Here is a 24,828-nt window from a genome sequence, read left to right on the forward strand (position 1 = left end):
CAGTGTCTGCCCAAGCTCCCTTTACTGTCCAGGTCCTGACAGACTCTTGTTCATGAACTGCCTCTTCACAAAGCAAGTCCACCACTTGCTAGGTTTATCATTCTGAAAGTCAAAAACTTTCTCACAAAGTCTCAGTCCAGCCTCTTGCCTTAGCTGCTGTAAATAGGCCCTCATCACTTCATCTTCCTATTTGCAAGTTTGGCATAAATTGCATTAAGTGGAAAACCAGGCTCTCCAGGAATGGGAAAATTAGTGATTCCCAGTGTATACATTTCTTCCTCACCTTGGCTTTTGGAATTGCACTTTTGGAGTTTCTTCAGACACTCAGAAACGTAGAGAGTTATGTATATCAAGGTTCTATCAGCTTCATTCTTAATTTCATAGTTTTTGAAGAAGACATCAGCCTTGAAGTAATAGATGGCTTCATCTACAATATCTGTATATTTTGTCTCTCTAGGGCCGGGTCCTTTGAACTGACTTCTGATAGGCAACAGTGCCATGTTTCCAATGAGTTTGGTGTCAGGGTCCATGAGAGAAGAGTGGTAAGCTGGCATCCTGGTAGTCCCCGATTCTGAGCTTCAACCCAGATGAGAAAGATCAGGCCACAAATTCTTTTTTTTTTTTTTTTTTTTTTTTTACAGAGACAGAGAGTGAGTTAGAGAGAGGGATAGACAGGAACAGAGAGAGATGAGAAGCATCAATCATTAGTTTTTCATTGCGCGTTGCAACACCTTAGTTGTTCATTGATTGCTTTCTCATATGTGCTTTGACCGCAGGCCTTCAGCAGACCGAGTAGCCCCTTGCTGGAGCCAGCAACCTTGGGTTCAAGCTGGTGGGCTTTTGCTCAAACCAGATGAGCCCGCGCTCAAGCTGGCGACCTCGGGGTCTCGAACCTGGGTCCTCTGCATCCCAGTTCGACGCTCTATCCACTGCGCCACCGCCTGGTCAGGCCAGGCCACAAATTCTTTTTCTGTCCCCATTTCCCTCCCTTTGCCCAACTCCATCTTGTCCCATCTTCCTTTCCCTCTGGCTACTGCCACCCTGTAGTCTGTATCTGTGTTATGTGTGTGTGTGTATATATATATATTTATTTATTTTTTCATTTTTTCTGAAGCTGGAAACAGGGAGAGACAGTCAGACAGACTCCCGCATGCGCCCGACCGGGATCCACCCGGCACGCCCACCAGGGGCGAGGCTCTGCCCATCAGGGGGTGATGCTCTGCCCCTCCAGTGCGTCGCCATGTTGCAACCAGAGCCACTCTAGCACCTGAGGCAGAGGCCAAGGAGTCATCCCCAGCGCCCGGGCCATCTTTGCTCCAATGGAGCCTTGGCTGCGGGAGGGGAAGAGAGAGACAGAGAGGAAAGCGCAGCGGAGGGATGGAGAAGCAAATGGGCGCTTCTCCTGTGTGCCCTGGCCGGGAATCGAACCCGGTCCTCTGCATGCTAGGCCGACGCTCTACCGCTGAGCCAACCGGCCAGGACTATATTTTTATTTTTTTTAAATAATCCCTTCACCTTCTTTCATCCAGTCCCCCCCAACCCAGACAACTCTCTGTCTGTTCCATGTGTCCATGCCTCTGTTTCTATTTTGTTCATCAGTTCATTGTGTTCATTAGATTCCACATGTAAGTGAGATTGTTTGGTATTTGTCTTTGTCTGACTGGTTTATTTCACTTAGCATAATAATATCCAGGTCCATCCATACTATTGCAAAAGTTAAGATCTCTTTTTTTTCCTCCACGGTCATGTAGTAGTCCATTGTGTAAATATACCACAGCTTTTTTGGACACTTGGGCTGTTTCCAGATCTTGGCTGTTGTAAATAATGTGGCAATGATCATGGGTGTGCACATATTCTTTGGAATTAGTGTCCCAGAGTGGGATCTTTGGGTCATAAGGCAGCTCTATTTTTAATTTTTTGAGGAAACTCCATACTGTTTTCCACAGTGGTTGCATGAGTCTACATCCCCACAAATAGTGCTCAAGGGTTCCCTTTTCTCCACATCCTCACAAGTATTTATTGTTTGTTGATTTGTTGTTGATAGCCATTCTAGCAGGTGTGAGGTGATAGCTCATTGTGGTTTTAATTTGCGTTTTTCTGATGATAAATGACATTGAAAATTTTTTCATATGCCGATTGGCCATTTGTATGTCCTCTTTGGAGAAGTGTCTATTTAGTTCCTTTGCCTGTTTTTAATTGGATTATTTGATTTTGGGGTGTTTTTATAAGTTCTTTTTAAATTTTGGATATTGCCTGACCAGTGGTGGCAGAGTAGATGGAGCATCAATCCAGGACCCCAAGGGCCCATTTCGAAACACTGAGGTTCACCAACTTGAGTGTGGGGTTGCTGGCTTGAGCACAGGATCATCGACATGATCCTATGGTTTCTGGTTTGACCCCAAAGATGGCTGGCTTGAGCCCAAGGTCACTTCCTTGAGCAATGGGTCACTGGCTCAGATTGAGCCCCATGGTCAAAGCACATTTGAGAAGCTATCAATATCTTGACCTGTGGTGGCTCAGTGGATAAAGTGTTGACTTGGAATGCTGAGTTCGCTGGTTCAGAATGCTGGGCTAGTCCAGTCAAGCACATACAAGAAGCAACTATAGGTTGATGCTTCCCACTCCTCCCCCTCCTCTTCTCTCTGTCTCTCCCCTCTCTCAAAAGAGAGAGAGAGAAAACAATCAATAAACAACTAAAGTAAAGCAAAAATTATTATTTTGGATATGAACCCCTCAGCAGATGATCAGTGAATATGTTCTCCCATTCAGTTTGGGTTGTTTTTTCATTTTGTTGATAGAGTCACAATCCTGACTGCTGTAGAGTTATAGTGAGTTTTCAAATTGTAAAGTGTTAGTTCTTCAACTTTCTTTTTCAAAATTGTTTTGTCTTTTCTAGGTCTTTTGCATTTCCATATGAATTTTAGGTTCAGCTTGTCAATTTATGCAAAAACTCACCTGGGATTTTGATAAAGATTGTGTTGAATCTGTAGACCAATTTGGAAAGTATTGTGATCTTAACAATATTAAGTCTTCCAAACCATGAACATGGGTATCTTTGCATTTATGTAGATCTTAATTTCTTTCAATGACACTTTGTAGTTTTCAGTGTACAAGTCTTATATTTCTTTTGTTTTATTTTGTTAAACTCCTAAGTAACTCCTAAGTGTTTTACTCTTTTTGATGTTATTGCCTATAACTTTTTTTTTTTTTTTTGCTATTGCCTATAACTCTTTAACTTAGATGGGCTTTTACTTATAGGTACTGTTTTGTATCTGATTTTTTTATTGACTTTTTTTCTTTTTCTTTCTTTTTTTTTTTAAGAGGGAGAGACAGGAAGGGAAAGAAAAAAAAGGGGAGGAGAGGGAAGCATCAATTCGCAGTCATTGCTTCTTGTATGTGCTGTGACTGGACAGGCCCAGGGTTTCAAACCAGCGACCTCAGCATTCCAAATCAATGCCTTAACACCACAGTGTATGGTTACTATAATTTATTTAGCTATTCTCCTGTTATGGGATGTTTAGAGTCTTTACAATTTTGCCATTTTATAAATATTACCATGCATCTTGCTATGTCTACATTTCAAATTATTTCCTTATAAATATTCATGTATTCTTGTTCTCTTGTGCCTTTGTTCCTCCTCTTGTGAGGAGGTATAAGATCCCATGAAACTTTGAACTCCATAAGGCCCATTTCTCTCCTTTTGCAAATCCACATAATCCCCAGGCTGCAGCTCTTTCAGGAAACTCCCAGGGGGCCTGGATTAGGTCAGGTGCTTTTCATTTTACCCCCACACCACTGTGTCTGGATAGCTCTCATCACTCAGTGATATAAGTGCCTGGTAAATCGTTATACCTCCATAAAATCGTGAGGCCCAACAGGACAACTAGGACTGGACATTTTTATACCTCTAGCTCTTGTTCTTAATAAACATTTACTGATTAAGTCATGCTGAACAAGGAGTTCAAGGTCCTAGACCAGACTAAGGAATCTTGAGACAAAGAATTATGGCCAGGATTTTGGAGTGTCCTGCCAAGTGTGCCACACAGAAATTGTGGGCTGGAAAGGACCCCTGAGGTTGCCTTATTCAGGAGTTTTCAAGTCTTCATTTATGACCATAGTATAACATATACTATTAGATAGAAGAGCTAGAAAGGGAGATAGTGGATATTGAAGCACTGTGAAATTTTCTCAGTGGCTCAAGACACCACAATAAAACCAAGTTTGTAAATAAAGGCTGAGCTAGTCCTTTATTTCAATTTTACAGACCAGGGAAAAAGTGCTCTTGAGCAAGCAAGGTGACTTGTTCAATCAAGTTCACACAATTAGTGGCTGAAGGGGAAAAGGACTCAGATCTGACTCCCATTCACAGAATGTTCCTCTATTCAATAATCCAGCCTCTGAGGAGGAACCACATCTCACATCCCTTATGCAATTGTCAAAAATTCCAGTAATCAAAATCCATTGCTTAAAGTATTGACCCATGTAGCATATTTTCAAGTAAAATTAATTCTATATTAAGTTTTTTATGGGCACAAGGAACTATGACATACTGAGCAATCATGACAAAGCTTTATATGAAATGTCAGTTTCCCTTTTGAAGTCCTAGGAGGTGCTAATTTACCATATATACTGATATAGAGAGGCAAATGACAGATACTTTTTTCAGGTGTTAGTTCTTGGGTACCTCAGTGAAGTCTAGGGACAGTTTGTGGGGATGCGAGCATCTGTAACCTCCTTGCTGACCTCTTTGCAATATCTTGCTTCCCTTCTCTGCTAAGGTCAGTCCAAACCCCTCAGCCTGGCTTGCATTCCGGGACCCAACATCTTTCTCCATGCCCCACTCCCAAACTCCTCCAGTCCCACGTGAGATCCCAGCTTTCCCTGAATAGATTAGGTAATCCTGAAGTCAGGGTTCGTGTCTTTACGTATATCTATATCACCAGTACCAAAAGGGCTGGTCGCGGCACACAGTGGTAAGTCAAAAAATGGTTGATGAACCTACTGAAACCTCTAAACTCTAGGCTTTTAGCAATAACTGCCCCGGCAAGAGAAGTATTCATCCCCGCAGAATTCACCTCAGAGGTGATACCTTCTTCTCCGCCTCTACTCTCAGGGCACGCTTGATGCTTAAGTTTTTCTTTCTCATATTTGTGGCCGCGGCTGGCTCATTGTTGGACCCAAAGCTGATTTCGATCTCCCGAGAGAGCCAGTGAGGAATGTGTCTCGGTCACTCAGGGACTACAGCTGGGCAGTGGGTGAAACACCCCAGAACCTCGGAAAATAGGCACGCTTTGGGGCCGAGTTCCTATAGCAACCACAGCAGCAGTGAGCCCAACCCCACACTGTTTCTTTTGGGAAAACCTGGACTTCAATACCGGAATTCGTCTCTATGGTTTGGACAGCCTAGAAGGACAGAAACGATACTTCCGGGAAGATGGCGGCCCACAAGTCAGATCTGGCGCATGGAACAGCCTGGAGGTTCCTGCAGTGACGGTAAGGGGCAACTGTCTCCTGAGTGGTGGCAGCTGGAGCCTGTTTTCAGGAGAGTAGTTTTACTAGTGGTGGGATTCAGCTGGTTTGTACGGTTTCAGCAGAACCGATACCTAAATTTTTGTTGAGTTCGGTCAACCGGTTGTTAAAATGGGACTTGTAGCCAGGGTTCTCTCTCTGGCAGCCGCCCAATGTGGAAATTACAAATTTTCATTCCTTACTCTTTTTTTTTTTCTTACTGTTTTTTAACATTCATCTGTGCAGCAGTGTATTCTGAGTGCTTGTTCATTCCATTCATAGGTGAAAAAAATTGCAAGTGAGGACACCAATCAAGAAGTAATATGGAAATATCTTTAACAATTTTAAGTCACATTTTAATATTTTTTCATTAATATTTTAAAACTCTTATAATCTAGTTTTGTGTACCTCTTACTGTTCTTATTTATGAAATGCATAAAATCATAAATTACCTTTCGGTATATCTTTTTTTATTCTTTTGTTTTGTTTGGGTTTTTTTTGGGGGGGGGATTACAGAGACAGAGAGAGAATCAGAGAGAGGGATAGATAGGGGCAGGCAGATAGGAACCGAGAGAGATGAGAAGCATCAATCTTCAGTTTTTCATTGTGGCACTTTAGTTGTTCATTGATTGCTTTCTCATACGTGCCTTGACCATGGGGCTACAGCAGACGGAGTAACCCTTGCTCAAGACAACTACCTTGGGTCCAAGCTGGTGAGCTTTTGCTCAAACCAGGGTCTCGAACCTGGGTCCTCCGCATCCCAGTCTCACTCTCTATCCACTGCGCCACCGCCTGGTCAGGCTCTTTTTTTATTCTTAAACAGTCATTAGGGCAGAGAACCGGTTGTTAAATTATTTGAATCCCACCCTTGAGTTTTACCCAAGTAAAACTGTAGCGGGAAAGCTGGAATTTAAACCTCAAGAAGGAGGCCTAGGGAAACGTAGTGAGGCTCTTTAGGATCGCTGTAAAAAGAGTGGTCCTTAGCCACTTCTCTGGAAAACTGAGGTTGACTGGAGAGGAGACAGTTCCTAATAGTGTGCTCGCAGCCTTTATAAAGGCTGAGGCGCACAGTCTTGTCCACAGGTATCCATTGTAAGTCCGTCACAGCATTTCCCACCTATGGTATTCATTTCAGCCAGTAAAGACTGAACACATTCTCAATTTCTGGCACTGCGCTAAGTGTACTGGGGTTGGGGACAAAGCCCATCTCTGACTCCAGGGTGTATTGTTTCTAATTACTATGACGGGCTAGGCTGTGGTAAGACAACGGAAAGCACAAGAGCCGTAAGAGTCTGAGGAATATAGTGATTAACACCAGTTCTGGAATGCCTGAGATCCGGAATCCACTACTTAGTAGTTATTTGATTTGGGCAAGTAACTAAACCTCTCAGTGCCATTTCTTTTCTTGCAAATTGCAGTACTGAGTCCTAAAAGGGTTGTTGGTCTAATGGGGTAATTAGCAACAGGCTGTCGTCTAGTAAATGCTTAAGTATTATTATTATTATTGAATTCTGGGAGCTGATAGATCAGAGATAAATTCTGAGAAGAGGCAGAGTTTTGAGGTGGCCTCAAAGGCCTTTGTGTTTGAATCTTACTTCTCTCTAACAATATCAAGAAGCAAGATAGGGGCCCTGGCCGGTTAGCTCAGTCCGTTAGAGCGTCATCTGGAAACCCCAAGGTTGAAGGTTCGATGCCCTGTCAGGGCACCTACAGGAAGAGACCAATGAATGTAAAACTAAGCGGAACAACAAATGAATGCCTCTTGCTTGCTCACTCCCTCTCCCACTAATCCTTTCTGTCTCTCTAAATTCAATCAATCAATTAAAAAAAGAAAGATAAGGCCTTTCTTTTTTTTGAGAGAGAGAGAGAGACAAGAAGGGAGAGATGAGAAACATCAAGTCCAGGTGCATCACTTTTATTTATTGATTGCTTCTCATATGTGCCTTGACCCAGGGGTTTGAGCCAGCAACCCTGAGATCATGTCAATGAACCTGCACTCTAGGCAGCGACCCCACTTTAGGATGGTGACCTTGGGGTTTCAAACCTGGGACTTTAGTGTCCCAGGTCGACACTCTATCCACTGCGCTACCACCAGTCAGGCAAGTTTGGGCCATTTCTTTACTCTATGCTTCTCTGTTGGGACTCACAAGGTATCAGTTAGATCTACAGGTAATCATGACTTAATGATATATTTGATTTTTTTTTTTAAAGCATACTTACTAGCTCTTCCTAAACTCATGTGAAAGTTTTACTTTCAGAGCTGTCACTTTGGGTGGGCTATAGGACAGCAGTGCCATCGATCAGCTTTAAAAATGGTTTGCAGTGCCTATAATAAATTATCTTAATACAAATTAACTTTAGTGAGTAGGTAGCAGTGCTGGTCTTAGTTTTGAATGCCTTGTGTGATAAGCTATCGTAACCATTCCAAAGGCAAATTTGGTTATATAAATTTGATAATGCCATTTTGGGATCCAAAAGGAGAAATAGTGGAGTAACTATGAAAAAATGCAGTTAGTTGGGGATGTGATAGAAGGAGGGCCACTTTATAGTCAGGCAACCTGGGCTCATATTCCAACTCCACCTCTTACTAGCTGTATAACCCCGGGCAAGAAACACAGGATTTGGCCTGACTGGTGGTGGCACAGTGGAAAGAGTGTCAACCTGGGACGCTGATGTCCCAAATTTGAAACTCCAAAGTTACCAACTTGAGCGCGAGCTCACCGACTTGAGCACGGAGTTGCCAGCTTGAGCATGGGATCACAGACATGATCCCATGGTCTGTGGCTTGAGCCCAAGGTTGCTGGCTTGAGCAAGGGGTCACTGGCTTGGCTGTAGCCCTCCCACACACACTGGTCAAGGTATGTATGAGAAGCAATCAATGAACAACTAAAGTGCCACAACTACAAGTTGATACTTCTCATCTCTCTCCCTTCTTGTTTCTCACTCTTACTAAAAACCGAACAAACAAACAAAAAAAAACAACACAGAATTTGTTTTCCTCATTTGTAAAGTAAGGATAATACTTAACAGGGCTGTTAGGATTAAATGAGACAATATAATGTGTGCAATATGTGTAATCCACCTGTTATGCATTAAGTGCTCAATGAGAGTGCCCTTCCTAAGCAGGACAATTTCAAGAGGAGTGCTCCAACAAGATGAAAGACAGTGGCAGTGGGGAAGAAGTGTGTAGCTCCCAAACCAAGAGGACAATGTAAAGGCTAGGGCATGGGTATAGGATAATGGGCTCTGTTAAGTACTGTTTAACTCAGGTTAACAAGCATCTGATTGCTTTGTTTTTACATGGAAATAAACCATGGGAGATGTCCTCATGTAGTGCGGGAGAAGGGGACTCTGCAGACAAGCTGCCTGTGTTTGAGTTCTATACACATTAGCTGTGTGACCTTGAGCAAGTCATCCAACCTCTTAGGTCTCAGTTTCCTCATTTGTAGAATAAGAATAATTATACTTTTCTGAATGTTAAATTCAGGAAACCTTCCTGGGCTGGGAAGATTAAATGGCATAATCCATGTAAGGCCTTAGCACAGCCTGACATGTTGTGAGCTCTCCATAAGTGTAGGTGTTGTCATTAATAACTTTTGACAGGATGATGTTGACCTCTCTGATCAGACAGGGAGCTCCTCAAGGAACAGGACTCCTTTCTTTGTCTCTGCCTCAGGTTCAGAGAATTAAAATTTTAATTCCTTTTTTTAAATTAAAATTTAAGAATTCCTTTTTTTAAATTAAAAAAAGAATTTTTTGTATTTATTGATTTTAGCAATAGAGGAAGAGAGAGACTGGGACATCAATCTGTTCCTGTATGTGCCCTGACCGGGGATTGAACAGGCAACCTCTGAAGCACTTAAGAGTACTTATAAAACCCTGGCCAGATGGCTCAGTTGGTTAGAGCATCGCCCTGAAGTGCACAGAGGTTGCTAGGAACAGATCGATGTTCCTCTCTTTTTCTCTCTTTCTCTTTCTCCTTCCTTTCCTCTAAAATCAATAAAATAAATTTTTTTAAAGTTAAAAAATAAAGGGAATGCGTATAAGAGTAGCCAGGATGGCCTGACCAGGTGGCGGCGCAGTGGATAGAGCATCGGACTGCGATGCGGAGGACCCAGGTTCAAGACCCCGAGGTCGCCACCTTGAGCACAGGCTCATCTGGATTGAGCAAAGCTCACCAGCTTGGATCCAAGGTCGCTGGCTGGAGCAAGGGGTTACTCAGTCTGCTGAAGGCCTGTAGTCAAGGCTCATATGAGAAAGCAATCAATGAACAACTAAGGTGTCACAATGTGCAACAAAAAACTAATAATTGATGCTTCTCACCTCTCTCCGTTCCTGTCTGTCTGTCCCTATATATCCCTCTCTCTCTCTCTGTCCCTGAAAAAAAAAAAAAAAGTCAGGATGGATCTGCTGTATGATTTGGTACTTTCTCCTTTCCTCTTTTCCTTTTTAATTTTTATTTTTTTAAGGATTTTATTATTGATTTCAGAGAGAGGAGAGAAAGGGGAGGAGGAGTGGTAAGAATGAACTCTTAGTAGTTGCTACTCCTGTGTGCCTTGACCAGGCAAGCCCGGGGCTTCGAGCCCACGACCTCAGCATTCCAGATCGACACTTTTATCCACTGCACCACACAAGTCAGGCTCCTTTCCTCTTTCCTCTTACAGGGATGATACGTGACTTCTCTCTGGTGAGGACCTGAGGACAGTGACTTTTTTCTCACCATGAATGTTACCCCGGAGGTCAAGAGTCGTGGGATGAAGTTTGCTGAGGAGCAGCTGCTAAAGTATGGGTGGACTCAAGGTAATCCCCATGGGGCACCTTCCACATCACCCCAATTCCCTGCCTACCCTCTGCCCAGGGGAGAGGCATCTTCCTAGATTACCCCTATGCAGTCCTCTCAGTTGGAGGAAGAAGGGCTAGCTTAACATTATTTTTTAATTTTTGATTGATTTTAGCGAGAGAAGAAGGAAGAGAGAGACAGAAACATTGATCTGTTCCTGTATGTGCCCTGACTGGGGATCGAACTGGCAAGCTCTATACTTTTGGATGATGCTCTAACCAACTGAGCTATCCAGTCAGGGCAGGAAAAGCTAGCTATAAGGGAAATTTGCAGACAAAAATTTCTATCTTTTTGAGAAAAAGGGAGAAGAGGAAGAAATTTGACAATGGATAGTAAGAAAGATGGTTGGGAGGACTGGGTCAGAGGGGAGGAAATATGACGTCTGGCCTGAAAGAAGTATGAGGGGAAAGAGCTTGGGCTCAGACAAAGGCAGGGGGCTGCATGGAAAGGTGGCAGAAAGAATGGAACTGGGAGGGCTTCCGAGAGAGACGGAGCTTGCCCAGTGCTAGGCATGTGAAATGGCAAGAAGTGGCATATTGGGGTGTTTTGTGACAGCTTGGGGCAGGCAGAATAAGCTAAGTCATTCCCTGTCTTCCGCAGGCAAAGGACTGGGCCGGAAGGAGAACGGCATCACCCAGGCCCTTAGGACGACGCTGAAGCAGGACACTCACGGGGTGAGACGGGGCAGCCTGAGGAGGTAGGGATGGGAGGGGGAATCCTTGAGGATATGGAGGCAGGTTCGGAGTTCATACTTCTTCCTCTGGCAGGTGGGACACGACCCTGCCAAGGAGTTCACAAACCACTGGTGGAATGAGCTCTTCAACAAAACTGCAGCCAGCTTAGTAGTGGAAACTAGGAAGGTATGAACTCTAATAGGTGGGTGTGTGAAACAGGGCCTGGGACACGGTATGTTACCTACTCACTGATCCTTCCCTACAGGATGGAGTACAGATAAGGCGCCTTTCTAAGGAGACCGTCCATCATAATCATCCCAAGCCCAACTTGCTGTATCAAAAGTTTGTGAAGGTATTAGAGGCTGGGGGTGAGAGGGTTCATCCTTTTTTCCTTCCCTGAGGCCTGAACAACTGCCTGTATGCTCCGTCTATTCTCAGGACTGTCCTAACATAGTGGGATCCTGTGACCAGCTTTGCTGTTGTTTAATTCGACTGCCCAGACTCTAGGCAAGAATTGGGATCTTCAGGTTACATGAACCCCCTACCATTAGCTGATGAGGCAGCAGTGGAGTAGGAAGTAGGGCATAGTCAGCAGCTACCAACGTGGGCAGGGAAGAGATGTCCAATTCAAAGGACTTAAAAGTCAAAACCTGAGAGATTATCTGTGAAAAGGGGGGAAGAGGGGCTTGCCGAAGAGACCACAGCTGGTTAGTAATGGCAGACAGGACTAGAACTCATGCCTACTAGCATACCAATAGAAGGAAGCTAATATTTATTTATTTATTTATTATGATTTTTTTTTTTTTTGGACAGAGATTCAGAGAGAAGGACAGATAGGGACAGAGAGACAGGAAGGGAGAGAGATGAGACTTCATTGTGGCATCTTAGTTTGTTTATTGATTGATTTCTCATATGTGCCTTGACCAGGCAGCTACAGCAGAGTGAATGACCTCTTCCTCAAGCAGCAACCTTGGGCACAAGCCAGCGACCATGGGGTCATGTCTATGATCCCACGCTCAAGTCAGCAACCCCACGCTCAAGCCAGCAACCCTGCGCTCAGGCTGGTGAGCCTGTGGTCAAGCCGGCAACCTCGGGGTTTCAAACCTGGGTCCACTATGTTCCAGTCTAATGCTCTATCCACTGTGCCACCGCCTGGTGAAGCGGAAGCTAACATTTAATGATCACCTATTCTATGCCAAGGGCTCTACATGATATCTAGTGAATCTGTTCCATTTCTTTTCATCCCTGTGGCCATCTTCTATCCCATACCATCATCATCTGCCTAATCTTTTTTTTCTCAATTTTTCCATTGATTTGAAAGAGAAAAAGAAGGGAGAAATGGGGGAAGGGAAAGAGAGAAGCATCAACTCATTGTTTCACTTAGTTCCATTTAGTTGTGCACCCATTGGTTGCTTCTCATATGTGCTCTGACTGGGGATCAAACCCATAACCTTGGTGCACAAGGATGACATTATATGCACCGAGTACCTGGTCAGTGCTTAATTTTTTTTTTTCCTTTTTTTAGTGAGAGAGACAGAGACAGAGAGACAGGAAGGGAGAGAAATGAGCATCAACTCTTTTTTTTTTTTTTTTTACAGGGACAGAGAGAGAGGGATAGATAAGGATAGACAGGAACAGAGAGAGATGAGAAATATCAATCATTAGTTTTTCATGTAACACCTTAGTTATTCATTGATTGCTTTCTCATATGTGCCTTGACCGTGGGGCTACAGCAGACTGAGTAGCCCCTTGCTCAAGCCAGCAACCTTGGGTCCAAGCTGGTGAGCTTTGCTCAAACCAGATGAGCCCGTGCTCAAGCTGGCTACCTTGGGGTCTCAAACCTGGGTCCTCTGCATCCCAGTCCAACGCTCTATCCACTGCGCCACCGCAGTGGATGGTCAGGCAAGCATCAACTCTTAGTTGCTTCACTTTATTTGTTCATTTATTGCTTATCACATGTACCTTGACATGGGGCTCCAGCCAAACCAGTGACCCCTTGCTCAAGCCAGTGACTTTGGGCTTCAAGCTAGCGACCATGTCGATGATCCCACACTCAAGCCAGTGACCCCCACGCTCAAGCTGGATGAGCCCATGCTCAAGCCAGGAACCTCAGGATTTTGAACTTGGTCCCTCAGCATCTCAGATTGATGCTTTATCCACTGTGCCACCACCTAGCCAGGCCTTTTTTTTTTTTTTTTAAGAATTTATTGATTTTACAGAGAGGAAAGGGGAGGGTGGAGTGAGAAGTATCAACTTACAATTGCTTCACTTTAGTTGTTCACTGATTGCTTATAGTATGTGCCTTGACCCAGCAAAACCAGAGTTTTGAACCAGCAACCTCAGCATTCCAGGTCGATGCTTTTATCCATGGCACCACCACAGTCCAGGCCCTAATTTGTCTTACAGTCTCATTACCAAATTCATCACCTCTAATCTCACTCCCTCTTCCAATCAGTTCATCCTCCACAGAGCATCCAGAGTGTTCTAAAACACAAATTTCATTGTGTCACTGAGCCTTTCTTGACTCAGGGTGACACAGACCAGATTTATCAGACTGGCTCTTAGGGCCCTTCATGCCTTGTCCCTGCCACCTTCTCTAGCCCCACCTTTTGCCACATCTCTCAGGATCTCTATGCTTTAGCCAGATGAAATCATTATTTTTTAAGGTACCACCTTCAAGTTTTTGCACATGCTATTTGCTCTGACTGGGACGTTCTGCTCTGTTTTCTCATTTACTTGATTTTGTCTTGTCTTCCCACGCTCAGCTTCTCTAGAAACTATTCCCCAAATCCTGAAGTCTGAGCGGATACCCCTCCTCCAGCACAGGCAAACTTTCATCATAACCACCTATTTTCTGCCATATTCATTCCCCCCTCACCATATAGATTCCGTCTGGACTGGACCCATCTCATTTTACTCCACTCTTATCCCCAACTCTGGGCCCATAGCAGATTTTCAGTTTGGTCAAATAAAGTACCGTGCATAGGTGGTGGGGGTCAGGGGAAAGGTGTCATCTTTACTGTCAATTGGAGCATAGGATGACCACCAGGGGGCACTTGTCCCACTGTGAAGACCTCATGGCCCAGAGAACTTTCTCCTTTCTTGTTCTGCCCACTAGCCAGGGAGGTGCGCCTGCGTACACACGTACACACACACACACACACTCCTCCTGTCCAATACACAAACACACACCCCTCCCTCCTGCCCAAGTTGAAATAATGCAGTTTGGTGCACTTCTCTGTGGATCTATAAGGAGTGATATTGGGAGCTCGCAAATTTGTGCCTGTGGGTATGAATTTCTGGGTGGGGGGCTTCCAGGAGGGAAGAGGGATGGCATTGGTGTTAAGTGAGTCCTGTCTACCTCATGATCCCTCCTTCTAGATGGCCACACTGACTTCAGGTGAGGAGAAGCCAGACGAGAACTTGGAAAGCTGCGGTGATGACAACCACCAGAGGCCTCAGCCTCCAGAAATGTGAGACTTCATTTTAGCGCTGAGGGCAGGTAGGAGGAGACGCTTCAGATCTCAAGAGAAAGGACCAAGTCTTATGCTTGACTTTGGGCTTCTTCAGGGTGGAACTTTGTTGTACTAATCTTTGTCCCTGCACCTAGAAAAGTGCCAGGTCCTGAACACGAACTCAGTGTTGAAGGGCTGTTTTAGAGGGGAGGAGAGGTCAAGTTTTTCCATCAGATGTTTGTAATTTCTGATATCTTCCCACCCAACCCCCCAACAGTCTGACAGATGAGATGCTGCTCCAAGCCTGTGAGGGGCGAACAGCTCACAAGTAAGTAGGGGTTAGCTCCTGGGTCTCATTTTTTTTCCCAATCACAAGCCCTGATGATGGCTTGTGCTACTTCTTGGCTCCTTTTTACCCCAAGGAAATGATACATACTATCTGCCCATCTCAAGCTGCTTGCAGATAGACAGCTCCTCCCCTACCAATTTCCCCTGCCTTCTCAAGAATTAGGCCCATCTTTCCTGATAACCTCCCTCTGACGTTGACTGTATTTCAGGGCTGCCCGTTGTGGGATTACAATGAAGGCTAAGCTTGCTCGCTTGGAGGCCCAGGAGCAGGCCTTCCTGGCTCAGCTCAAAGGCCAGGACCCTGGTGTCCCTCAACTGCAGTCTGAGAGCAAGCCCCTCAAAAAGAAGAAAAAGAAGAGGAAACAGAAAGAGGAGGAAGAGGCTACAGCAACTGAAAGGAATGCAGATAAGGAGTATGCAGAACACACTAGCCAGACCATCAGGAAAAGCAAGAAGAAGAAAAGGCAACATCGAGAAGAGAAGGTCACAGATGAGAGAGAGGGAACAACTGTAGGGGATGAGGGAGAGGCTGCAGGAACAAGAGGGCTTGGGGAACTGAAGAGCAGAGAACAAATTGGTCAGTCCCCCAGGAAAAGGAAAAGGAAGAAGAGGCAGCACCAGGAAGAAGAGAAGCTGGAATTCTTAGATAAAGGAGGCGGTAAGGAGGTTGTAGGTGGCGTCAGAACAGAGGAAGTAGAAAGCCGAGCACACACGGATCCAAGCAACAGAAGCAAGAGGCAGCACCATGAGGAGGAAGACTTGAGCACAGAGGAACATAAAGATGTTGAGGAGGCTGCTGCAGATGGTGGGACCAGGGAAGCAGAAAGCAGAGCATGCAGTCATAGGAGAAACAGAAGCAAGAAAAGACCATGGCATCAAGAGGAGGGAATCTTGGATATAAGGGATGGACATGAGGATGGCAGGACTAGGGAAGCAGAGCGCAGAGCACACCCTGGCTCAAGCAGCAGAGGGAAGAAGAGAAGGCAGCAACAAGCAGAGAAGCAAAAAGCTGGAGTCAGCACTAATCAGAAAGCAAAAAAGAAACAGAAGAGAGACTGAAGGTCAGATCAGGGTGGGGTTCAATCGATTTCTTTTCAGGACTTGTTTAAGCCTTAGAGACTTAAGCCTGAATTGATGCAGGTCTCCATGAAGAGAAGCTGGAATTCTTAGATAAAGGAGTACTTAAGGAGGTTGTAGATGGTATCAGAACAGGAAGTAGAAAGCCGAGCACACACATCCAAGCAGCAGAAGCAAGGAGGTCTCTTACACCCTCCCAGTGAGGAGTCCTTCCCAAGGAAGAAGCTGAGCTCTGGAATATCAGCCTGCTAAGAGGACCGGTAGCACCATGCCTTAGTTGAAGGAGTGGGCGTCATCCCCTTTGCAGCTTCTAACCCAGAGATCATGAACTCAAGTGTCTATAGGAGCCTGGAGCCAAGGGACAAGGAGTACTGGGAGCTGTGGGAATAGGAACGCAAATACCCGTTGAAGAGACATCCTTGCTAAAAACTCAAAATGTAGACTTACGTGATATGTTTTTAAATATATAATTTAATGTTTCCTTGTGAAACTAAGGAAAACATACAAATTTAGATCTATGAGCCAGTTTTTAACACTATGCCAAATGATTCAATAAACATCAGCTTGGGCTCCTAGCCTATATATTTCCTGACTGGCATCTCCATTCCCAGCCTGGGAAGCTCTTGAAAATAAATTGTTTCCCTGGAGGCCTTTGAAGAAATTCCTTATGTTAACTTCCTGTGGTCCACTACACAGTTAAATGGAAGCGGAAAATTTAGAGAACCACATCCACCATCCTGTGTCTTACCCTAATGGGTAAGAATTGTGTGAAAATGACAAGCACACTTTACTTGGGAGCCTTTTTCAGCACCTGAAAGCCAATTTTTATTGCCCTCAAATGCCACAGCATTCTGTCTTGTTCTGCTTCCCCAGAGAGGACACTCTCCAGTGTTGCCTACCACCCATTGACCTCTGCTGCGAGAAGAGCTCTCGGGTCTCTACAGCTCTGGGAGAGAGAGGCACTAAGGCTTTTAAAAATTATTTAGAAAATTAAATTTAATGAGGTGACTTTAATTGATTTTAGAGAGAGAAAGGGGGACGGAAACATCAATCTGTTCCTTTTTGTGCCCTGACCAGGACTGAAGTGGCAATCTCTGTCATTGGGACGACGCTCCAGCCAACTGAGCTATCTGGCCAGGGCAAGGCACTAAGTCTTTATTGGGAAAACACCACCCGCCTCCCCTCACTGCAGACGCAACACACACTCAGTGTCAGAGTATGGTGGCAGATTGAGCTGGTACTTCTTTTCCAGAGCAGATGGTACAAAACGACCCCCCAGGTAGTGGTAGCGACCTGTAAACTGGGTGGCAGCCTTTTTGGGTGCAGTCAGGGAGATGAGCAAGTCTGGCTGGATTCCTCCAGGATTTCCCTTCTCCACATCCCATCCTGAAAAGAGGGTTGTATTTAGGAAGAACAGAAGAGGTCAAGTGTCCAGCCCTCTTCCAAACCTTGTTCTACCCTAGTCCTAGAAGGAATGGGAGCCCCCTGCATCCCCATATGAAGAACTGGCATCCTTGGAGTTCCATGTATCCCTGGGCTTTGGGCTCTTGGAGCCAACCTGTAAAAGGTGCTCCTGAACTCTGCTTCCTGACTGTGTTCTGCACCTCCAGACTAATTCTGGACTTGGTCTGAGCCTTGATTCAAGAATCAGGACTCCTCAGGGCCCTGGCTGGTTGTCACAGTGGTAGAGCATCGGCCCAGCATGTGCAAGTCCTGGGTTCAATTCCCGGCCAGGGCACACAGGAGAAGTGTCCATCTGCTTCTCCACCCCTCCCCTTTTCCTTTCTCTGTATCTCTCTCTTCCCCTCCCACAGCCAAGGTTCCACTGGAGCAAAGTTGGCCTGGATGCTGAGGACGGCTCCATGGTCTCCACCTCAGGTGCTAGAATGGCTCCAGTTGCAATGGAGCAGTGGCCCCAGATGGGCAGAGCACCGCTCCCTCGTGGGCTTGCCAGGTGGATCCTGGTTGGGCGCATGCAGGGGAGTCTGTCTCTCTGCCTCCCTGCTTCTCACTTCAGAAAAAAAAAAAAAGAACCTGGACTCCTCAGAATAGGGCAGGGCCACAATCCCAACCTCCTTGGGCCCAGCACCTGAGGGAATGTCGATGCTGGCAATGGGAACAGTGAGTCCACTCAGGACACTCAGAATACTGCGGAATGGCTCCCGAACATCACCCTTGAAGCTGAAGCCAAAGATGGCATCCACCACCAACTCATAAAGCTCATCGATCAGCATGGGCTGTGGTGGAACAGGAAAAGTAAAGGGTGTCAGAGCTAGCAGCAACACAATGAACTCCTAACAGGAGAGGGCTGTCCTCTGCACCCACAAACCATTCACAGAATCACCAATATAATTTTGTCTCGTTCAGATGGCATTCTGGAGCCTGGAGTTAAGTGCACATTGGTCCCTGATTCAGGCCCAACTGAATCCACACACTTGAGTTCTGCCTGCCTGCACTGGGGAGGCTACAGTATGGAAGAGCCTAGATTCTGGTCTTGGCAGGTTCTGGTCTTGGCATTGCCATGATGTGGTCTGTGACTCTGGACAAACCACTTCCCTTTCCTGCACCTCAATTTCTTCATCTGTAAAATGTGTTGAGAAATTTTTTTTTTAAACTACCAAGCTCTCTGGCCCTGGCTGGTTGGCTCAGTGGTAGAGTGTCGGCCTGGCGTGCAGGAGTCCTGGGTTCGATTCCCGGCCAGGGCACACAGGAGAAGTGCCCGTCTGCTTCACCCCTCCCCCTCTCCTTCCTCTCTGTCTCTTCCCCTCCCGCAGCCAAGGCTCCATTGGAGCAAAGTTGGTCCAGGCGCTGAGGATGGTTCCATGGCCTCTGCCTCAGGCGCTAGAATGGCTCTGGTTGCAACAGATCAACGCCCCAGATGGGCAGAGCATCGCTCCCTGGTGGGCATGCTGGGTGAATCCCAGTCGGGCGCATGCGGGAGTCTGTCTGACTGCCTCCCCGTTTCCAACTTCAGAAAAATACAAAAATAAAAAATAAATATAAATAAATAAAACTACCAAGCTCTCAAGTTTCCCACCCCTACATCCATCCATGCAGCTTCAGAATGGGTTTAGGCATTCACTTCAGCTCCTGAGGAGTAGATAATGTATTCACTGCATGCTAGAAGAATGACCACAGAGTGAAAGGAGTGGCCAGGGAAGATGAAGGGGAAAGGAAGCTTAAGAGCTGGTGTTGGGAACTCAGCCCACACGTTACAGAGGAGAAGGCTTTTATACTGCTTCTATTCACATAGCATACTTTAGGCATCTTCTGTGCCAGGCACTATTCCTACCCTCTAAGAGTTTAATGTCTAGAGCAGGGGTAGTCAACCTTTTTATACCTACCGCTCACTTTTGTATCTCTGTTAGTAGTAAAATTTTCTAACAGCCCACTGGTTCCACAGTAATGGTGATTTATAAAGTAGGGAAGTAACTTTATAAAATTTATAAAGCAGAGTTACAGCAAGTTAAAGCATATAATAATAATTACTTACCAAATACTTTATGTCAGGTTTTCGCTAAGTTTGGCAGAATAAATCTTTATAAAACAACTTATTATAGTTAAATCTATCTTTTTATTTATACTTTGGTTGCTCTGCTACTGTCCACCATGAAAGCTAGAACGCCCACTAGTGGGCGGTAGGGACCAGGTTGACTACCACCGGTCTAGGGCAGAGGTCCCCAAACTTTACACACGGGGCCAGTTCACTGTCCCTCAGACTGTTGGAGGGCTAGACTATAAAAAAACCTATGAACAAATCCCTAAGCACATTGCACATATCTTAAAGTAAAAAAACAAAATGGGAACAAATACAATATTTAAAATAAAGAACAAGTAAATTTAAATCAACAAACTGACCAGTATTTCAATGGGAACTATGAGCCTGCTTTTGGCTAATGAGATGGTCAATGTGCTCCTCTCACTGACCGCCAATGAAAGAGGTGCCCCTTCCGGAAGTGCGGCAGAGGCTGGATAAATGGCCTCAGGGGGCTGCAAGCAGCCTGCGGGCCATAGTTTGGGGACCCCTGGTCTAGAGGAAGATGAGCAGGTGAGCTCAGCCTAGAAATCTGAGGAAAGAGCAGAATACAGTGGTTATTGTGGAGGAGGCACTGAAGTGGAGCCACCTACCTCTTGGGGCATTTCACCAAGGAAAGGGATGTCCATTTTCTGACACTGGGTCACCAGTGCAGTGAAGAGTGGCTTGTTAGACCTTTTGGGATAATAGACGGTTGGCTGGTAGCCCTAAGAGGAAAAGAAAGGGGTAATTTATGCCCAGGGCTTAAAAACCTTACAGCTTCCCCACAGCCCTTAACATACTCACAAAGAGTTTGAGGTGTCGGGCACAGACCAAGCCATCTCCTCCATTATTCCCAGGACCACAGATGACCAGGACAGTAGGGGGGTTCTTGGACATGGACGTGGGGGGATATGCCTGAAGGTAGAGTCACAGGGGATTAAAGGAGCTTTGAGCTGTACCAGCCCAGGCTTGGCCCAACTGTCCCTCTCACTCCAGTGTGCCTAGGCCAGGCATCCAGATCAAGAGTTGTGCCACTGACCTTGGCAATGGCTGTGGCACAGCTCAACCCAGCCAGCTCCATTAGTTGGTCCACGCTGAACTGGTACTCGTTAAACAGCTCCTCATCCACGGCCTGAGCCTCCTCCTGGCTGATGTAAACTCGCTCTGCTCAGAACTCGCGCGCAGAGGCAGCACAGCGTCCCAGGTACCGCAGGACAGAGGGAGCCGGCCGCCCAAATCCTGTGCCCGCTCTCCCAAACGGAGCCCCGCCTACCTCAAGTACCGCACCACCGTGCTCGCCATGACCTCTGCGTCCCCGCGGCCACCCGAGCTCGGCCGCTGCGGCTCCCACCAGGTGGGTCTTGCATGACAGGCGTTGGTCTGGGCTCTGATGCGGGGCAGGCGAGAGCCCGCCACCAGCAGCCCAAGACTCAGCAGAGACCGCAGCCGGAACATACAGCTCGTGGGACGGGCGCCTCCTCCCGGCCCGCCACTCTGGTGCATGCGCGGCACTCCGCCCCGCCCTAGGAGGCAGTGGGGTTGGATGGAGTGGCCTTCACCGGAAGTGCGGTTAGGCTGCCGCGCACTTTGCTGTGTGCATCTTCTGCAGCTTCTGTCCGTGCACCTTGCTTTGCGGCATGGGTCCCAGCCCTTTCTGAGAACGTTTTATTGCTTCACATGTCCAGATGGACCGAAGTGCTTTGCCCCAATCAGCCTTTGATAATAATAATTCAAGTTTAGGTCCAGGCCGGTTGGCTCAGCAGTAGAGGGTCGGCCTGGCGTGCAGGGGACCTGGGTTCGATTCCCGGCCAGGGCACATAGGAGAAGCGCCCATCTGCTTCTCTACCGCCCCCCCCCCCTCCTTCCTCTCTGTCTCTCTCTTCCCCTCCCGCAGCCAAAGCTCCATTGGAGCAAAGATGGCCTGGGCGCTGGGGATGGCTCCTTGGCCTCTGCCCCAGGCGCTAGAGTGGCTCTGGTCATGGCAGAGTGACGCCCCGAGGGGCAGAGCGTCGCCCCTGGTGGGCGTGGGGGTGGATCCCGGTAGGGCGCATGCGGGAGTCTGTCTGACTGTCTCTCCCCGTTTCCAGCTTCAGAAAAATACAAAATAATAATAATAATAATTCAAGTTTAGCATAGCAGTCAGCCTGGGTTCCTGCCCTACAACTAACTAGCTAAGTGAATTCGGACACACCAAGTTTCAGTTTTCTGTCTTATAAAATAGGATGAGAGCCTGACCAGGTGGTGGCCACGCAGAGGACCCAGGTTCGAAACCCTGAGGTTGCTGGCTTGAGCATGGATCACCAGCTTGAGCGTGGGGGTCACAGGCTTGAGCTGGGATCATAGACATGACCCCCTTGTCGTTGGCTTGAGCCCAAAGGTCACTGGCTTGAAGCCCAAGGTTGCTGGCTTGCGCAAGGGGTCACTCGCTCTGCTGTAGCCGCCCCCGCCCCAATGTCAAGGCACATCTGAGAAAGCAATCAATGAAAAACTAAGGAGATAAAAAAGCTGCAACGAAGAATTCATGCTTCTTATCTCTCTCCCTGTCTGTCCCTATCTGTCCCTCTCTCTGTCTCTGTCACAAAAATAAATAAGTAAAATAAAATAAGATGAGAGTACATTTCATAGGGTGGTAATGCATGCAAACCGGACACATAGGGCTCAATAAATTAAGCTAGTGTTCTTATGTACATGTTGGGAAAACAGCTGTATTAGGCTTGCTCACTGGTGTACCAGCAGCAAGCACTTTGTTTGATTAGTGCATGAGCACATGGCAGAGGACGTATGCATACCCTGCATAAGGCTATGGGTGCTTGCGCTCCGCGGAGATTGTGGATTGTGGATGGCAGATTGCCTGCCCGCCTCTGTGAGGGACCATTTTTGCTGCTTGTTTGCCTGAGAAGCAGTTTCTCCTGCCCGGTTGCTCGTCTGCCATTGTAAGACTTTATTAAATGGAATGGCCCAATGCTTTCTGGCTCTGCAGTTTCTCTGCCGTCTGCCCAAATCCAATGTGGCCTTTCCTCGGCCACCAGCATTACAACAGTACACTACTAAATGTATTATATAATTTAGGACCTCTCTCCTCACAACATTAGCTTCCCCTAGTTCTCTTTACCAGAATAGCACAATGTACTTCCTAAATTATACAGAATATTTACCCCTTTAACAAGATAATAGAAAATTACAAACCTTACCAGGTTGAGTATGCCATTATCAAAAATGTTGAGACCATAGACTTCAGTTCACAATAATATTTAAGAAAAACCTGGCCTGACCAGGCATGGCGTAGTAGATAGAGCGTTGGACTGGGACCGAAGGACCCAGGTTCGAAACCCTGAGGTTGCAGGCTTAAGCATTGGCTCATCTGGTGTGAGCAAGGCTCACCAGCTTGAGCCCAAGGTCACTGGCTTGAGCTAGGGGTTACTTGGTCTGCTGTAGCCCCCACCCCAGTCAAGGCACATATGAGAAAGCAATCAATGAACTACTAAGGTGCCACAATAAAGAATTGATGCTTCTCATCTCTCTCCCTTCCTGTCTGTCCCTCTCTGTCTCTCTCACAAAAATAAATAAATAAAATAACCTTTCCACCTTTTAACTTCTCTGATAATCTCCTTTTTAATTATGAGGTTTGGCCTTGGCCAGTTGGCTCAGTGGTAGAGTATTGGCCCAGCGTGTGGATATCCCAGGTTCGATTCCCAATCAGGGCATACAGGAGAAGTGCCCATCTGTTTCTCCACTCCTCCCCCTCTCAGTTCTCTCTCTCTTTCTTCCTCTCCTGCAGCCATGGCTCAATTGGAGCAAGTTGGCCCAGGGCACTGAGGATGGCTCCATGGCCTCCTCCTTCATGCTAAGAGGAGCTCGGTTGCTGAGCAACGGAGCAACGCCCCTGATGGGCAGAGGATCACCCCCTAGTGGGTTTGCCGGGTGGATCCCAGTTGGGGTACATATTAAATATAATATATATATATATTAAATAAATAAATATATATACATACATATATATATATATAAAACAACCATCCCCAAGAGGCAGTGCCCAAGACCTAGCAGTCTACTTTGTTGCTGTCCTTCAGATTTTTGAAATTTTAAGAAATGCCTTCAAAACCAACTTAGGAAGGGCACAAGGATTAATTGATCACCTGCTGAGTTCCAATGCTTTACATATATTATCTAATTTAACCCTGTCACTCCTATGATATATATATTTTTTTTAATTTATTCATTTTAGAGAGGAGAGAGAGAGAGAGAGGGAAAGGGGGAGGAGCAGGAAGCATCAACTCCCATATGTGCCTTGACCAGAGAAGTGCAGGGTTTTGAACCAGTGACCTCAGCATTCCAGGTCAATGCTTTATCCACTGCGCCACCACAGGTCAGGCCTATATATATATATTTTTTTTTGACAGAGACAGAGGGAGAGAGAGAGAAACAGCTAGGGACAGACAGACAGGAAGGGAGAGAGATGAGAAACAGCAATTCTTCATTGTGGCACCTTCGTTGTTCAATGATTGCTTTCTTATATGTGCCTTGACTGGGATGTTACAGCAGAGTGAGTGACCCTTTGCTCAAGCCAGTGACCTTGGGCTCAAGCCAGCGACAAGGGGGTCAACCTTGGGCTTCAAGCCAGTGACCTTTGGGCTCAAGCTAACGACAAGGGGGTCATATATATATGACCCGGCGCTCAAGCTGGTGAGCCCACTGGGCTCGCCAGTGACCTTGGGGTTTCGAACCTGGGTCCTCCGCATCCCAATCCAATGCTGTATCCACTGTGCCACCGCCTGGTCAGGCCCTATGATGTATTTTTCTCTTCATGTTATAGATGACGAAATTGAATGGCAGAGAGAAGTAATTTTTATTTTTTTAGCAAGAGACAAGAAGGAAGAGAGATGAGAAGCATTAACTCATAGTTGCAGCGCCTTAGTTTTCATAGATTGCTTTCTCATGCATGCCTTGACCAGGGGCTCCAGCCGAGCCAGTGATCCCTTGCTTGAGCCAATGACCTTGGGCTTCAAGCCAGCAACATGGGGTCATGTCTATGATATCATGCTCAAGCCAGTGAAGTGACTCCACACTGAAGCTGGTGTTCTTGGGGTTTTGAACCTGGATCCTCATCATCCTAGGCCAACACTCTATCTACTGTGCCACTGCCTGGTCAGACAGGAATTTTTCTAAAATAATACAGCTATTAAATGGTAGAGCCAGTAATGGTTGATATTGAATTGGCGATTCCTGGGTGGCAGATACTGCTACTTTTCCCTCAAAATCCATTTTCCTCTCTTCTTTTGATAAGAGAATCCCTGAGATTTATCTGACCACATGGCTGCCCATCTAGACACTGCATTTTCCAGTCTCCCTTGCACCAGCTGACCATGCACATGTTATTAAACTCTGACCAATGAGATTTGAGTAGAAATG

At 46.2% G+C, this 24,828-nt stretch overlaps 2 protein-coding genes and 1 pseudogene across 2 annotated transcripts; 1 reads left to right on the forward strand and 2 right to left on the reverse strand.

Moving 5' to 3' along the window:
* LOC136323359 (actin-related protein 2/3 complex subunit 3 pseudogene) lies at positions 1 to 554 on the reverse strand (annotated as a pseudogene).
* A 4,862-nt stretch (positions 555 to 5,416) lies between these two features.
* Positions 5,417 to 15,813, forward strand: LOC136326209 (G patch domain-containing protein 4). The gene is given in 9 exon segments (XM_066261808.1): positions 5,417 to 5,493; positions 10,173 to 10,308; positions 10,949 to 11,022; positions 11,116 to 11,208; positions 11,288 to 11,374; positions 14,404 to 14,495; positions 14,755 to 14,805; positions 15,035 to 15,620; positions 15,623 to 15,813. Coding segments are annotated over 8 exon segments (1,110 nt in total). The 5' UTR covers positions 5,417 to 5,493; positions 10,173 to 10,229; the 3' UTR covers positions 15,671 to 15,813.
* A 1,079-nt stretch (positions 15,814 to 16,892) lies between these two features.
* NAXE (NAD(P)HX epimerase) lies at positions 16,893 to 20,928 on the reverse strand. Its single transcript, XM_066261809.1, has 6 exons — positions 20,693 to 20,928; positions 20,459 to 20,567; positions 20,224 to 20,334; positions 20,031 to 20,144; positions 17,992 to 18,139; positions 16,893 to 17,288 (listed from the first exon to the last, which is right to left on the reverse strand). Exons 1-6 carry the CDS (start codon positions 20,920 to 20,922, stop codon positions 17,086 to 17,088), a joined length of 915 nt encoding a protein of 304 aa, XP_066117906.1. The 5' UTR covers positions 20,923 to 20,928; the 3' UTR covers positions 16,893 to 17,085.
* Between the last annotated feature and the right edge of the window lie 3,900 nt (positions 20,929 to 24,828).

Source organism: Saccopteryx bilineata, chromosome 2 (genome assembly GCF_036850765.1).
Source record: "Saccopteryx bilineata isolate mSacBil1 chromosome 2, mSacBil1_pri_phased_curated, whole genome shotgun sequence".
NCBI lineage: Eukaryota > Metazoa > Chordata > Mammalia > Chiroptera > Emballonuridae > Saccopteryx > Saccopteryx bilineata.

Bases quoted from the DNA above. Each gene is read 5' to 3' on its own strand.
- NAXE (XM_066261809.1), bottom strand. From the start codon at position 20,922: ATGCACCAGAGTGGCGGGCCGGGAGGAGGCGCCCGTCCCACGAGCTGT. The intron at 20,568-20,692 runs GTAGGCGGGGCT...AGTTTACATCAG, and splicing joins ACGGTGGTGCGGTACTTGAG to CCAGGAGGAGGCTCAGGCCG. The intron at 17,289-17,991 runs GTGCTGGGCCCA...CCCTCTTTTCAG, and splicing joins CAGCATCGACATTCCCTCAG to GATGGGATGTGGAGAAGGGA.